The 16,663-nt window shown below is 50.4% G+C and overlaps 1 protein-coding gene across 1 annotated transcript in view; it reads left to right on the top strand.

Moving 5' to 3' along the window:
- The window catches only part of ADAMTS2 (ADAM metallopeptidase with thrombospondin type 1 motif 2), a 254,454-nt gene that overhangs the window by 70,228 nt on the left and 167,563 nt on the right, over nucleotides 1–16,663 (top strand). Inside the window, exon 3 of the mRNA XM_079144112.1 lies at nucleotides 6,863–7,022. Coding sequence (XP_079000238.1) covers nucleotides 6,863–7,022 — 160 coding nt within the window. The remainder of the gene's footprint in view (nucleotides 1–6,862; nucleotides 7,023–16,663) is intronic.

Genomic DNA, 16,663 nt, shown 5'->3' with positions numbered 1-16,663 from the left:
TGTAGACAGAGGTGATGATGCAGGGGAGGGGTGGGTTTCTGGTTTTTAGTTTGTTTCCGGTTCTGGTGGAGCTCTCCTTGGTCCTGTTAGAATGACAGAAGGATAAATGGCTACCTGATTCACTCCTCACTTTGCAGAAGAGGAAACTGGGGCTGCAGAGCATACAGGACCGGCCCATCAACAGAATTGAAACCAGGTCCTTTTGCTCTGTGTCCCCATGTGTGCTGTTCTGTCCTCCCTGTGCTTCAAAGTGGGGTTCAACTTAGTACTCAGCTGGACACTGGATTCAGTACTGGGGCATGTGACTATTAGGACTCCCTGGACTGAGCCTCAGAAACAGACTCTGGCCAGATTAGGCCAAATGAAGGACATTCTGGAGTAAAGGATCTGTACGACCTGAGATTAGGACCAGGGAGGGGCAGGTCCTGATAGGTAAAGTCTTCAGGGTTCTTTGGAGCTCATGGACAACATTGTCCATGGTCACTATGCTCCACTCAACCTTAGATGACCCAACTTTGGCCTCAGCTCCCCCTGGTCCGGGAGAACAGAACCTTGGACAAGGGGTCACTGCTAAAGAAAGGGAGTGACTGACACTTGACAAGGGCCACATGCATCCACCCTAAATGCAAAGAGAACCAGGAAGGCAAGGGTTTTGATACAAGGACATTTCACAGACAGACCTTTCCAGAAGTGGGGAAGCTCCAGAAGGCATGGAGCAGGAGCTGATAGAAACGTAGCAGGAGAAGGACAATGCCTCCTGACCCTATGGACTGCTATTGCCTGCTGGGGCAAGTTCCCCCAACAGATGGCTGCTGTCTCTTTTGAAAAAGTGGAAAAATCAATGTGCAAAAACATCCCTTGGGATACTGAGCTGGGAAGGACCCCCTAGAGGTTAGGATGAAGTGACTTAAACGGATACAACTTCCCTTCCCAGCCCTGTGTCTAGTCAGCAGTGAGGCGTCCAGTTTCTTTCCCATAATGCTCCCAGAGTTGCTCTGGTCTTCCCCAGGTCTCTGAGAGGGGCAGAAGACTGTCTGCCAGTGCAGGCTTTGTCAGGAGGTGTCCTGGCAGCGGGCTTGTCTCTCTGCAGGGAGGCTGGTGGCCATTACCCCATTGTCCAATTGAATCTTCAGTTCATTGCCTAAAGGAAGGAGGGGAGGAAAGGCAGTGGTTCTTTTGGAGTTAATTGCTTCAGATGCCAGCAATTTGAGGGAGTCCAAGGGCTAGTACCCAAGGTATGTATGTATGTGTGTGTGTGTGTGTGTGTGTGTGTGTGTGTGTGTGTGTGTGTGTGTTTCAGCGCAACGTTGACTTTAGGGGCAATAGGGAGTTGAGGCTGACACACACTGCCTGTCTTTTGTCCATGTCTGGTTCCCTCTGTGTTTGTATCAGCCCCTCTTTTTTCTTTCTATTCTTCTTTGTTACCTCTGCAACCTTGACAAAGGTTGTGCTGGAGGTTGCAAAAATGACAAGGTTGAGTGACAAACCTGGTTCAGGTCACACCTGCTGGGGTGCTGCAAGCTTCAGCTCCCAGGGAAGGAGCCGGTAAGGATGAGCAAATGGCAATGCTGATGGGAGCAGGATGCAAACTTTCTTTTTGTGTGAAATCCTAACTTTGAGTGTGTCAGTGTTTTGAGTATGTTAAAAATTCAAAGTAACAGGGGATAACTATTTAAGCCTTTGGATTCTTATGAATTTTTAACATTTAATTTCCATTTCTAGTGACTATTTCACCATGAATCAAATAGCAAAAGAGCAGGACATAGAAGAAAGAGGTAGGATAGGCATTTTATGATTCATCAAATCTGAATACTGGCAACTTGACTTGGTAGCCAAGGAATTTCCAGGCTCTCTGCTCCAGCAGTGATAACCGAGTTGGGGACATAGTCCTCCCTGGGACCCTCCTTCTGTTCCACAGGGGAGTCCTTCGTTGAATTTGGAAGACAGTCACAGACTTGCTCTCAGAGTGAGAGCTAAGCTTAGGACACCAGCCCCTCTGAAAGACACCAGACTGGACAGACATGGGGTGGAACAGGCAGGCTATCAGCCATTTCCCAATTATATGCTCATAGACTGGTAGGCTTAAGGGATTTCTTAAATATTTATTGAGTTGGGAGAGGGGACTGATTCTTATTAATAAAAATTACATGTAAAAACAGATACATTTGCCACTGGCAGCAGGAAAATCAAAGTCCTGGAAAAACCTCAGCAAAATATAGCTCATATTTTGTGCCTTGTTCTCTTGTCAATTTTCTTCTGTAGTTTTTTAGACAGATTGTTGCTGGGATGCATACTAAAATGTTTGGGTAAAATTGGCATTTTATTAATGAACCCTGCTTTCTTTGTGAAGAACCTTCATCCAGCATTATTCAGGCCAGTGGTCTTGGGTGGCTTTAGCTAATGGGCTCAGGGTGACCAGTGACTGGCTTCAGGCTGTTCATCCAGTAGTTCTGGGGGCTGTCATCCACTGATCTTCAGATAGTCATCCATTGACTTTAGGAGTGGTCATCTATTGATCTTGGGGCAGTCCTCCACTGGTCTTGGGAATGGCCATTCATTGAGGGTGTTCACCCACATCCTGGGAGTGATCAGCTGCTAGTCTTGGGTTGCTCAGCTGATGGTCTTGTGGGTGGTCATCAATTGCTCTCACAATGATCAGCCACTGGTCTTGGGGAAAGTACCATGTAGGTTCACCAATGTGACATACTTTTGTGCATTTTATAATATCCAACAGAGATGGATTTGATCCTGGCAAAGAATATGTCAAATATCTCCATTTAAGAATACAATTACTAAGAGGTCTCTGGTTGTATGAGGAAACCTGAGTGAACTGGCCTCATTTCTTTTGATTTTTGTCAATATTCTCTAGCGTTCCTTTCAGGTAGGAACTTGGGAGGACCCCCTGCCAGGCACCCTGGGCTCTGGCTTCCTGATCATGGCAGCATCAAATGGATCCAGTATCCTCATGTCAACCTGATGACCTCCCACCAGAAGGCTGGCCAAAGAAGAGAACCTGACCTCCCATGTGCTGGGAGACCCCAAACTTTCCCTTGAGGTCACTCAGCGTAAAAGAGCTGTTCTTTACCAGTTTGGGCATGGCCTGATTATCATGGTAGGTACTGCCAGGATTACCTCAGGGCCAGGGCATGTGCCATAGATGGCTTTCAGTCTGGGGTGCAAAGGTTTTTTAACATAAGGGGCTGCCTTATGGGGCCCTCTGCACCCAACATCCTTCTTTAATTGCCTTAGTAAGTCTGATCTGGCCCAGAGGCCCACCCAGGAGAGGCCCCTTCCACAGGGTCTTGGGTTCTGATTCCTAGACTCTTTTTTCCCTGGCAGGCTTTCTACCCCTGGACCTCCATTTCCCCATTTGGAAAGTGAATAGTCTGGATGACTTCATTTGGGTTAAGGAGCACCCACAGTATATGCCCTGGTTCTGAGTGTGTCCCAGGCTGTGTACACTCCCATAGCAACTGTGCAATGGAAGGGAGGACTGACTCCATTTACAGGTGAGGAATTGGAGACCCAGGGAGCTTTGGCGCCTTGCCTGAGCTCACCCACCCAGACAGAAAGGGTGCCAGGAATCCAGAACACTGAACTCTCAGATAACTTGCCCACTGCTGCCTGCAGGGGTTAATTCCCACACTTCTTTGAATGAATTCTGTTAATAAGATGAGACACCAGTCTCCCCCAAAACCACACACCATGGCAATGTACTGGAAGTAACTTTTGCTGTTGTAAACATTCTCACCATGTACCAGTGGACCTCCATGCCCTTCCCGTCTCTCTGGGAGGATGTGTCCCGATGTTTTGGGGTCATTCATTCACTCAGCCCACAGCATTTGTTGGCTCCCTTTGCTGGTGGCGCCCTGGGACCCACAGATGAGTCAGAAGTGTGGGGGCCTGCAGAGTTCCCACCAGACCTTCTCCTCTCCTCTCACAGACCCGGTGACTTCATTTCGCTGTCCCTGCTGTCCTTCCTTGGCCTCTTGGACCTCCTCCCTTGCCACCCACCATGTCCTTGTAGGTCCACTACTCTTGCTCTTCTTCCTGTGCCTCTCAGAGAAAGGCCTCACCCATCACCTGGCTACCCCCTTCATCCGGCCACTCATTGGAACCCTGTATATTTTTCTTGTGGTTGCTGTAACAAGTCACTTAAAAGGACTGAAATGCATCCTCTCACAGTTCTGGGGAGCCAAAAATCAGTACAGTCTGACTGAAATCAGCTTGTTGGTAGGGCTGAGCTCCCTCTGCAAGGCTCTAGGGGAGAAGATATTCTTGGTCTCCTCCAGCTTCTGGTGGCTGTTGGTGTTCCTTAGCTTGTGGCCATTTGCTCTAGTCTCTGCCTCTGTGGTCACATCACCTTTTTCTCTTCCTTGTCAAATCCCACTCTGCCTTCCTTTTATGGGGAAGTGGGCATGTGATTGCATTCAGGCCCACCCTGATGATCCGGGACAATCTCTGTTGCAGAGTCTCGACTTTCACATTTGCAAAGTCCTTTCTTACTGTATGAACTGCCATGCACAGGTGTCAGGGATTAGGACCTAGACAACTTTTGGGGGACTGTTTCTCAGCCAACCACAGATCTGGAAGCCTTCTTGAGCCCTAGTATCTCCCTTGTACCTGAATAAGATCTGTCCCCAAGTCTACTTCTTCAGTTTCCTGATATCTGTCCCATCCAGGACCTGTACCTGTCTCTGGGGCGTCTGCAGCATCTGCTTCTCAGCTGCCTGGGCCTATTTGTGTTCTTCTAGTCCTTTCACCCTGCAGTGGCCAGCAGGATCCTGACCATAAGTCAGATCACAGATCACAGGCTTCCTGCCCTGAAGCCTTTGAGCTTCTCACTGCCTTTACCCAGGAGACCTGCTCTATGTGACATGCCACTCAGCACCCCCGATGTTCCCAATCACCCAACTGGTCAGTTCTTTCCATTGACTGTGACTTGCCTCCTGGGACTTTGTGAGCACTGTCCCTCTCTCTGACTCTTTGGCCATTGCAAAGTGTTGGAGTTAGTTCACGTAGACATTACCACCCTCAGGTGACTTCCTTGTTTCCGGAGTTGGGACCTGATGCTGTGTTCTACATTCCTTTGCACCTTCACCAGTCCCTACTTATGACTGGAACTACCTCTTCCTGGTTCATCATCCACATTACCCACTGGCACCTTGGTTCCCCCAAGGCACCGGCTGAGTGTGCCCAGTGGATGGCTGTGTCCCACTCTAATGGCAGATGCTCAGCAGAGCATCTATGGGAATGCCAACTGTTTCTCTGTCCTTGAAGGCTCCTAGCTAGCATCAGGACAGGGCCCAAAGAGCGCCCTGCTTGTCAGGGAGAAGGAGGGTAGCCTTGTATATCCACTCTGTCCCCTCTCCCAGCCAGGACGATGATGTGGCAGAGGCCATTTAGGTTATTTTGGTGGCATGTGGTTTCTGAACATCTGAATGGGTAATGCCAAGAGTTGCACACTGGAGTGCACAGCCCTGGCTGGACAGGAAACCCAGGCAGTGCCAGCTAAGCCAGTGTTGGATGGGCAGGGAAATGCTGGGTTTTCTGAGAGAATCTGGAAATTTGGTCATTGATGTGGAATCTCCTAGTTTTTGCCTCTGAATGACCAATTCAAGCTTTAAATAAAAAACCCTGCTTGTCATGACTGTGTGATCTAAAGGGAGTACATCTGCAAGTTGGACAGTGGAAGTTCCTAGTGTGAGATCTTTGGTTTATGGATAGTAGACCAAGAAACAAACAAACAAACAAACAAAACAAAGACAAACAAACAAAAAAACCCAAAGTGTGGAAACATGGAGCATTTGTAGGACAGGTGGGCTGAGTACTGATGGCAGGGTGACTGGGGAGGGCAGCAACTTGCAACTGCATTGTGGCAGGGAGCAATTGGGAGGATGTGAGCCAGACAGTGAAAGGGAGTTTACATGGCCAAGGTGGGAGCTGGTAGCAGAACTTCCATACTGAGGATATGACGGGTGGGTTTGGTGACCTGGTACCTCAGCTGTGTGCATGTACAACCCAGGGGCCAGTGTGAGGGCTGGGAGAGCAGGGGTAGGCTGAGAGCCTTGAATGCTACAGAACAGGGCAGGCTGAATCCAGACAGGCATGGATCTAGCAAGGGGTTTGTAGCAAGGAAGGGCCGTGGCTTGTCTTGGTGGGGAGACAGCAATGCACTTGCCTGTATTGTCTGGTCCTGTGGCAAATCAATAGGGGTCAATGGGGCACATGTCTGCTAGGCAGTGTGCAGCCCACTTTGGTCAGAAGTTGTGTTTTCCAAGGAAAGTTTGAAATTGCATTTTTAAAACATGAAATCTCATTGTTTTAAGTGTTGGAGTCAGAGCTTTAAAAATATTGTTTAGCCCAAACTGAACTTGTCTGTGGGTGGACTCAACCCACAGCTGACAGCTTTGACTTTTGTCTTCAACTTTGGGCTCCTGAAGGGTGAGGATGGCCCTTGGCTTTTTTGATGCATCTTGATATCCTCCTAGGGCCATATAATAGACTTAGAACTGCACTTGAATTCCTTCAGGCTGTTCTTGATGTTGGGTTTTATAGGTACAGTAGTTTTTCTGGAAGGAGAGTTGAGATATGGGGGCAGGAGGATGACCCAGGCAGAGCCCCTTCCTCAGAAAGGACTCAGCATTATCTTGTGGCTATGCCTTCTGCAAATGGAGTCTCTGAGCAGGTGAGGGACCACCTGTGTGTCCGCCAGCCAACCCAGGGCTCTAACTGAGGACTAGATGGGGTGCCAGGCAGAATCCTCAGCTGGGAGATACTGCCCACTGGGACCCTCCTCTCTGTTCCCCCTCCTTAGTCTATTGTAGTTGGGAATTTGAACCTCTCAACTTTGCCCCTTCAGGCTGGTTTAATCCGGACGGAGGAGGAGGAGTTCTTCATCGAGCCTCTGGAGAAGGGGCTGGTGGCGCAGGAGGCCGAGCAGGGTCGAGTGCACGTGGTGTATCGCCGACCACCCACCCCCAAAACCCCTCCTCTGGAGGGGCCACAGGCCCTGGACACAGGTAAGGTTGCTGCAGGTGGGAGGGCTGCATGGAGAGCACTGTATGTCCTCTTCTGCAGACCTGATTGAAGACTGAGGCCGAGCCACAGACTTATTGGCTCAGGAATGGGCCAACTGTGTGGTTGACTGCATGGCATAGTGGGGTGTTGGGTTCCCCAGTCCTCTGCTCTGGGTGCATGTGGGTGATAAACAGCCTAAGTACTCACCACTTATAGGTGTTGACTGTCCTAGAGGAAAGCAAAGACTGTCCAAGGACCCATGTTCTTCGGCCTCAGGGTTGGCACTTATTGGGGAACAGGGAGACCGAGACCAGGCCTGCATCCCTGGTCTGAGTGCCATGTCCATGAAAAAGACATTTGTGTTCCCCAGGCAGCCCTCTTCTTCCTCTGTGTGGCCACAGTCCCTATGATGGTCCCTGTAGTGTGTCAGTTCTTCCCTGGCTGCTCATAGGGAAAGACCCTGGGTAGTGTCTCTGGATTCCCCAGTAAAGATCCTGGAGATGTTCCCAGCAGTCTGAGCAGCCTCTGCACACATTCACGGGATTTTGTCTTTCTCAACTAAAGCATGCTTTAGGTCCAGGAATGTCTAAGTAACTTCCGTGTAGCCAGGGTGACTGGTCACCTAGCCGTAACCTCAGATCTGGGACCACCATGCCAGTCCAAAATCTCCCTGGCATTGTCTGGATTTCTGGTTCTAGACTGTGAAGAGGCCAGGGTCAGGGGCCATAGTAGTCCTTCAGGGCTCACATTTCCCAGAAACCACGTGTGTAAATTAGGTCACCTCACTTGTGCCTGTTTTTTGCTCATTGATGAGGGGCTGTGAGCCCAGCCTTCAGTCTTTGGCCCTGGAATTCTGGTCCTGGATCCCTGGCCCTGGACCCCTGGCTGAGAAAAGCCACTGCAAGTGGTAACCTGGGATCTTGGATCATGCACGTCTGCAGGTTTACAGTGAGTGCTCTGGAGGCTCCTGGCTGGGCCAGCTCCCAGTGCTGTGATTTACTGAAATACTCCATCCCTCCAGTGCAGCCGGGGCTCATTTATTTTAGGTCTCCCTGACTTCCTATCTTGACAGATCAATTGGGTGCAGCTTGGCAGGGCACCATTCTAATTTCAAGAAACCGTGTCAGATACCTTTGCAAAGGAATCGTTCCATCAGGAAGCCCAGTGTTCTCTGGAGCCAATCAATACTCCTGTGGCCCCTTCTTCTCTGATAATGAATTGCTGTCCACCTTGGCTGCCACCAGCTGGACCACTGGGTGCTACCTGCTTAGCCTTGCCCAGCCTCAGCCTCAGCCACACCCCACCCCACACCTTATTCCCACCTTTTTTCTTTCTGCAGGGGGGGTAACCTTGTAGGGCAAGAATGAAAGTGGGACAAGGGAAGAGCCTCAGACCGGAGATCAGGTCCCCTCTGATCTTGCTTCTTGCTGACTGTGGGCAAGTTTGGGCCTCTGATCTCTGCTTTCTCTTGAGTCTGCTGGGGTTAGAAATGCCTGTTTCCTAGAGGACTCAGGGTCTGGTGGCTTTGGGCTTGGTACTTCTGGGCTGGCCTCAACTGGAAGATTCTGGGTGGTTCTGCCCACCCCAGGCAGGGTAAGGTGGAGTCTGCACAGTGGAGCTGGCCAGGTGCCCTTCACTATGATTCGGATCCCAAATTCCATATGGTGCTTATCTTCCTGAACATGGAAACCCCTCCCCCATGGCCTAGCTGGCCTGACTTTATTTTCTGGACTTCTGGTCTTTTGGCATCTTCTGTTGAATCCTCTCTCCACTTCACAACCCCAGTCCACATATCTTTAGTGAGAACTTGGAACTGAGAACACAGGAAAGGAATTTCAAACTCAGAATAAGCCCAGAAACCATTGGCCTTAGAAGGTGCTGGATAAAGCCAGCAGCACAGGTCAGGGGGTGAGGCTGGACTGGAAGGTGGGTGGGGTAGGAGTTGGTAATTGGCCACTTTGGAAGGAGATGAACCTGTCCAAAGCTGAGCTGTAGGCCTCTGTCCCAGGCTGTAAGCTCAGAGTCCCCAGTTGGGAGCTCAGACTGTGGGTGTGGGTGTGGACCTTGAGCTATAAGTTCAGACTATAGACCTGTGCTCTGGGGCTTAGACCCCTTTCTTTGACATCCCTGTCCAGTGTCAGCATGGCCCTCGATGAGTGATTCAGGTCCACAGAGAATCTGTTTCCCCCTGGATGTGCCTGATTTATCCCTTATGTCCCAGGGCTGAGGTCGACTCACTGACTGGAGGGGATCCAGACACAGTTTATGCTGGGTCTGGGCCGAGGGCCTGGGGTGACCTCAGATGGTTCAACTTTCCATTGGCTTAGGCCTTGTCAGGACCCAGAATGGCAGCTGTGTCCTGTGGCTGGGCATAGCAAGCAGACATGTCCTGCTGGGCACAGAACCCCAGGACCTCAGTGTAAAGGGTGTGTGCGAGTGTGTGTGTGTGTGTGTGTGTGTGTGTGTGTGTGTGTGTGTGTGTGGTATTATGGTTTAGGTGTAGTTCATCCCTCAAAGGTTCATGTGCTAGAAACGTGGTCCCCAGTGTGGTGGTGCTAAAGTGGTAGAACCTTTTAAGAGGTGGGGCCTAGTGAAAGGTGGTTAGGTCATGGGGTTTCCACCCTCAAGAATGGATAACATTGGTTTCATGGAGTTGGCTGGGACTGATAAAGGCAGACGGTTAAAAAACAAGACCATCCTATGTGCTTGATCTCTTGTACATAACTGTTTCCCTTTCTGCCTCTCCACCAGGTTGTGATGCTGGTGCCATGCTCTTTGGACCTTCCAATCACCAGAATTATGAAGTAAATAAACTCTTTACTTATAAAGTACCCTGCCTCATGTATTTTTTTTAATAGCAGTGCAAAACACTAGGGGACTGTATTAGTCTGTTTTCATTACTATAATGATATACATGAGGCATGCTAACTTTATGAAGAAAAGAGGTCTATTTGGCTTATAGTTTTAGAGGCTGAAAGTCCAAGATCAGGATATCCCACTGGTTGGGCAGCTGGTGAGGGCCTAAGGGCTGATGACATCACAATGGCCAGAATGCATATGAAAGTAAGAGATCACATCTCCAGAAAGGAAGCCAAAGGGCAATTCAGAGGCCAGGCTCACTCTTTTAAAAACTGCATCTTGCAAGAGCTCGGGGGTCCTGCAAAAGCTACTTAATCCCTTCTGAGGGGAGCTCCTGCAATGATCTACAGAGCTCCTGCTAGGCCCCGCTGCTTAAAGGTTCCATCACCTCCTAGGATCACCACTCTGGGGATCAGGTTTCCAACCCTTGAGGGACAGATCATATCCAAACCATAGCAGGGACCCTTTGTTCCTGGGAATTCTGGTTGGAACTCTGATATATCCATGAGCTTCTGGCTGAAGCAGGAAGGAGGTGCTGAGGGGGGTTCTGACTCTTGACTCCCCAAGGCAACTTCTGGAGATGAGTTGAAACATCACACTCTTCATTGATGGATAGTGGGTGTATTGAGTCCCATCGGGAGGGGACGGATCTATCCTGGACTTTCGAGGTGGATGATGGCTGAGTTTTCCTGGGGCCCACATGGCTGCTCCTCAGGGGTGCTGAGATAGTTGTCCTGTTTTCTCTGAGAAGCCAACAGGCTGCCTGGGGTGATCCCAGGGGCTCACAGAGCCTCAGAGAATCATTTTCACTAATAGTCTCTGTCATGTTACATCAGTTGCTGGGTTGCAGTTTGCCTGGGGAAATGGATGGAAAATGAGGGTTTTAGCACGGTTTCTCAGACTCACACTGGGGTTGGGTGTGCGTGTGGTGGATGGTTTAGCTCACAGCAGTCTTGCCTTCCAGCCTTGAATAAGGCTTTAGGAAAGGTGAAGGATAGAAGGAGGGGGAGAACCCTTTTTTCTCCTCACTGTCCCTACTGGTGTCTGTAGATACATCTCTGCTTAGCTCTGCTGGGACAGGAGGTAGAGCTCTGAGGCCAGGGCCCCAGGGTAGCCTTTTGGGGAGAGCATCACCCAGGCCTCCTTGGGGCTATAGGTTTTTTTTAGGTGCCCTGAGTCTCAGTTTTCTGCCTTCCCTAAGGCCAGTCTTGAGATACTGTTTTGTGGGGGTGAGGTATACTGTGTGTTGTGTATGTGTGCAAACAGGGCACAGCTCTGTACCAGAACCCTGCCCTGGCTTCCATCTCTCATCTTGGGGTTGTTGAGGAGGGAGCCGGAGAGACAATACAGGAGGAGGGGCCTTGCCTGGGGCCAGAAGCCTGGATCTGGAACTAGGTGACCCTGACCGTCACTCCCTATGAACCTCAGACTGCAACGATACACCAGCTTGGGGCTTAAAACAATGGAAATTTATTCTCTTCCAATTCTGGGGATCAGAAATCTGAAATCAGTTTCACTGGGTGGAAATCAGTGTATAGGCAAGGATGTGTTCCCACTGGAGTCTGTCTAGGAGAGATTTGTTCCTTGCCTCTCCCAGCTTCTGGTAGCTGCCAGCCTCCCTTGGTTTATGGCTGTATCGCTCCTGTATCTGCCTCTGTGGTCACATCACCTCCTGTTCTGTCTGCGTGTGTCCCGTTGCCTCCCCTTGCAAGGTTGCGTGTAATTACATTTTGGTTTCATCAGGATCATCTGGGACAGTCTCTCCATTTCAAGACCCACAGTCAGATCACATCTGCAAAGTCCTTTTTTTTCCATATAAAGCACCAGTCTCAGGTTATGGGAATCAGGACTTGTTATCTTTGGGGTCACCCTTCAGCCAATTTCAAGAGGTGAACTGATCCTCGTATAAAGCTGGCTATACAGTGGTCAGGGCACTCATCTCTGAAATACCCATGGAGGGCCTGTGTGGAAGAACATCTAGTTCTAGTCTCAACCAGATGGTGCCCTACACCTGGAAAGGCTAGGCCAGACTGTGACTGGGCTGATCCCAAGACTATGTGCCTAGAGAAGCTGGCCTTGCATTGGCATTGAGCACCCGACTATCTCAGCCCGCAAGGGGCTGAAGTTGGGACTCTGTGAAAATCCCTAGAGCATATTCTGTGCATGTAATCTTCCTTTCAGATGCACATTTGCAGAAAGTTCTGATATCCCAAGACAAAAGCTGCAAACTCAGAGGACCGCAGGGCCCGGCAGGCAATGCCAGTGGGGAGAACAGCAGAGAAGAAAATTACATCCACCCTTGGTCTGGCTTTCATTTCCCTACTTTTTATGTAAACACAGAAGACAGAGAAATATGTCTGTAATGGGGAAAAAGGCACACTCATACATTGCTGGTGGGAGTCTACATTGGTGCAACCATTATGGAAAGCAGCATGGAAATTCTTCAGAAAACTTAGAATGGAACCACCATTTGACCCAGCTATCCCACTTCTCGGTTTATACCGAAAGGACTTAAAATCACCATACTACAGCGACATAGCCACATTAATGTTTATGACAGCTCAATTCACAATAACTAGATTGTGGAACCAACCTAGATGCCCTTCAATTGACGAATGGATAAAGAAACTGTGGTATATATACACAATGGAGTACTACTCAGCCATAAAGAAGAATGAAATTCTGGCATTTGCTGGTAAATGGATGGAGCTGGAGAATATCATGCTAAGTGAAATGAGTCAAACTCCAAAATCCAAAGGCCAAATGTTTTCTCTGATATGCAGAAGCTAATTCACAATAAGGGGGTGGGGATAGGGAAGAATAGAGTTACTTTATATTAGAGGAGAGTGTTGGGAGGGGAAGTGGTATGGGGGTAGGAATGATAGTAGAGTGAAACAGACATTATTAACTCATGTTCATGTATGACTGCATGATGATGTGAACTTGCAATATGTATAATCAGAAAAATGAGAGATTACATTCTCTAGGGGAGAATCTGTTCCTGGCCTCTGTCAGTTTCTTATAGCTGCCATTTATGTATGATCTATCAAAATGTATAAGTGCATTCTACTGTCATGTACAACTAATTAGAACAAATAAAATAAATTAAAAAAATGAAAGTAATAGTACCTGACACCTGGCCTTGGCCTCGCTATGGGCATAGGGCAGACCAGAGACCCCATCCAAAGGGACAGCCCTTTTGACCTTGACCTGGTGGAAGGGTAGATCTGGGGCAGCTGATTATTATACTATCAAGAGAATTCAGGTATCATAATTTGTACATGAACTGTCCTGATTTAAAGTGTGGTTTCAAATTTCTGAAAAGCACCATATGGATCAAATAAAACAAGTGTTTCCCCCCTCTCTCCTCCCCTCTTCCATCCCTGGCATTGGCTTCTGCTTTCTGAGAGGTACAGCAGAAGTGTCCTCTGCCCTCTTCCATGGGCTGCCCTCTGTGGTCCCCTTGAGTATGCATTGGAACAGAGGAGGGGCAGGTGGTTCCTGTCCTGGGGATCTGTCACTGGGCTACTGTGCCCTCAGGCCCCACCGTGCACACCCCCTGGACTGAGGGAAGAGAAGTCAGACAACCCTGTGCCCGTGACCTTGGCTGCCACCTTCTCTCAGAAGCAGCCTCTGCCAAGCCTCTGCCCGCTGCTGTCAGGCTGTGGTGTCCTCCCTGACGTGCAGAGGAGGCAGAACACCACGGGAGCCACTCTGCCCTGCTGCTGAGAGAGGACAGGGTGCCGGTGCTGGGTGGCTCTTCCACGTGGCCGAGCGCTGCTGGCTGGCCTGCCTGCATCTGCACCTGGTGGCCCACAGCCAGCCCTTCCCTACTGTGACAGGGAGCCAACCCCTCCCGCCTCGTACTTCATCCCGTTACTTGCCTTGAGCCGGATAGGAGTTTTCCAGACTGCTGAGTGAGAGATGGGGCGCAAGGCTGATGCTGGGGACTTCATGGGGTCTGCAGCCTCCAATGACCTGGACCTGCTCAGTCTCCTGCATGGAATGGGAGGGAGTTTGGGGAAAAAACTTGACTAAGAATTCGATTTTAGCAAGCCTGCTCTGGTTGCAGTGTGCAGAAGGGGGGAGGCCAGCGGGAGGGTGGGAGCCATGGCAAGGGGGAGACACCGGAGCCCTGTCTCAGCAGGCCACACACAGGACAGGGAAGTTGGCTGGACTCCATTTACTGGCAGGCAAGCCTCCGTGGTATGTAGTGGATGTCAGGAGTAGGGAATGGGCCCAGGCAGCCATGAGGCCGGGTGGGAGTGGGGATTGGAGAGGATGGGGCAGGAGATATGTTGGGGCAAATTTATTGAGAGCTACACCAGGGAGCCTTTCTGATCTGCAGTTGTGGATGTCTGTCTTAGCTTCTTGTGTCTGCTGTAACAAGTTACAGCAAACTTAGTGACTTAAAGCGGCATAATCTATTCTCTCACAATTTTGGAGGCTAGATATCTAAAATGGGTCCTTAAAGACCCATTTAGTGTCCACAGGGTTGCTTCCCTGCAGAGGCTCTAGGGGAGAATCTGTTCCTGGCCTCGGTCGGTTTCTTATAGCTGCCGGCCTCCCTTGGCTTTCAGCTGATTCTGTGGTCACATGGTCTCCTCTTTTGTAGCCAAGTTTCCTCTGTCCCCCTTTTATAAGGACACCCGTGATTCCTTTTAGGGCCCACAAGTGATCCAGAATAGTCTCCCTATTTCAAGATCCTTAATCACTTCCGCACTCTCTTTTGCCATAAAAGGTAACACTCACGGGTCTGGAGAGTAGGATGTGGACACCCTGGGGGGGTCATGATTCAACTGAATGTCTAAGTGGTCAACCCCGGGGCCCTGGGGGAGGGTAGAGAGAGGCCCTTGGGCTGGATTCATATCCTGAGCTCCAGGCCTGGCTGGTGTCCCTGAGTTCGGACCTCTCTCTATGTCTCCCACCCTGGCACTTCCTGAACTGCTTGCTGAGCCCTGGAGTCCATCTCTCTCACATGGTAACCCTGGGGCTCTTAGTCCGCCGTCTCAGCTTTGTGCCGTGCCAAGCAGGCTATTGCTAGTGCACTGCATTGCACCTCTGTTCTCGATTCCTGGGACCCTCTCAGTTCCTCCTCCTCTTTCCACCCCTGGGCTGTGTCTGAAGCTTGGGGACCCGAGGAAACCCAAGGAGAAGCACTCGTTGTGAAACCCGAGGCAGCTGCCCTGGCTCTGGGAGGCGTGTATCGGAGCTGAGCACACCCTTGGCAGAGGCCGCAGTGCTCCTGTCCTGTGGGCTGGGCCCTTGGGACAGCTGTTGGAGATGCCAGGGTGGTGACGTGGCCCCACGCTGGGAAGGGTGGGCGGGGGCTGGCACTGGGAAAGCCGAGGCTGCACATTCTCAGAGGCCTGAAATTGTCTGGGGTCAGACTTGGGGAGAACACTCCAGAGCCGTCAGCCAACTGAAAGGGCCCGGGTTAACTCTGACCTGGCTGTTTGTCTGCGCCAGGGTCTGCTGCTTATGAGCCCAGTAACGTGGATACTTCCCATCCCTGGGCTATTAAGGCAGAAGCAATGCATGTGGCCAAGACCCACCTCATCTCACAGAGGAGACATGAGGAGGAGCCAGAGTGTGTTCTCCACAGCTCAGTCCGTGACTGACATGCCTCCTCCCCAGCTGCTCCCCTGTCCACACCAGTGCTGACAGCTCCACATGCTTAGTTCCTCTCTTCCATGTCCAGTGTATATTTAGCTGTTCCTGTGTCTCAGACCTGCCCTTCCCCCACTTCTCTCTTCTCATGTTTCTATGGACTCTCATTCAGAAGAGGCAACCAGGTGAATGTGGCCCAGAAAGGTGCTGGATTGTTGGACAGATGACCAACGTGATCCAGAGGATGGCAGTCTCAGTCCTTGCTTGGCTGTGGCCCCAACTCAGATGCAAGGATGGTCCACAAAGATGACCTACGTTTCAGCAGCTGCTCCCAGCATGTTGGACAAGTGGAGTGTGTGGCTCAAGCCTGTCTGGCTGTTCCACTGACTGTGGGGTCCTGGGCAAAGTACCCAACCCCTTGATGACTCAGTTTTCCTGTCTCCACCTGGTACAATGTTCCAGGGGCTACTGGAATTATAGTTCTCATCTCATCCAGAGTACAATGCCTACTCCTTGCTTGCTGTGACACATTGCTAGGAGTCCAGGGATGTTTGGGACCCTGATTTTCCCTCAGCCCTTGCCACCCCTTCTCTGCTCTGCTCTTTTCCATAGAAACAAAGAACTGGTGCTTTTCTTCTCTTCCCTTTAGATTTGTGTTGTGAATATCCCCCAAAGAGCTTTTCTGTGACCACGGTGACCACACCTGGCCTCTGGGTAGCACATGGTCAAAAGTGAAACTGAGATCTGTTTACAGGTATACCCAAAGTTTAATTTAGCAAGAAGAGGGCACCTGGTTTTTGCAGGTGAGCTTGGCAGATCTGCCTTTTACATGTCCCCAACATAGCAGATACTAGTTGTCTGTGACATTTGTACTTCAGGTGTGGGAGCCTGCTTGCTGGCCCTGTTCAGACATCCCTTGGGACCTGGTGAGGCTCCCTGCATGTCCCAGGTGCCCCCATGAACAACTGTGAAAGAGACATCATGGATGTCCTGCATGATGGGGGACGTAAGGGGAAGATCCCATGGTGGGTCTCTGCTCAGAGGCCTCTGGGGGATACAGAGGGTTGGGAGGAGGGAAGGTGTTCTGGGACCCAGCATCTACACTGAAGTTGGCCACCATGATGGGGACGCAGAGACAGCTTGAGGGACATCTGAAAGAGACTGAAAGCTCTTC

The sequence above is a fragment of the Sciurus vulgaris genome (genome assembly GCF_902686455.1).
Source record: "Sciurus vulgaris genome assembly, chromosome: 6".
In the NCBI taxonomy this organism is placed as follows: Eukaryota; Metazoa; Chordata; class Mammalia; order Rodentia; family Sciuridae; genus Sciurus; species Sciurus vulgaris.
Note: the sequence above shows the minus strand (reverse complement) of the source record. Positions and strands in the feature narration are given on the sequence as shown.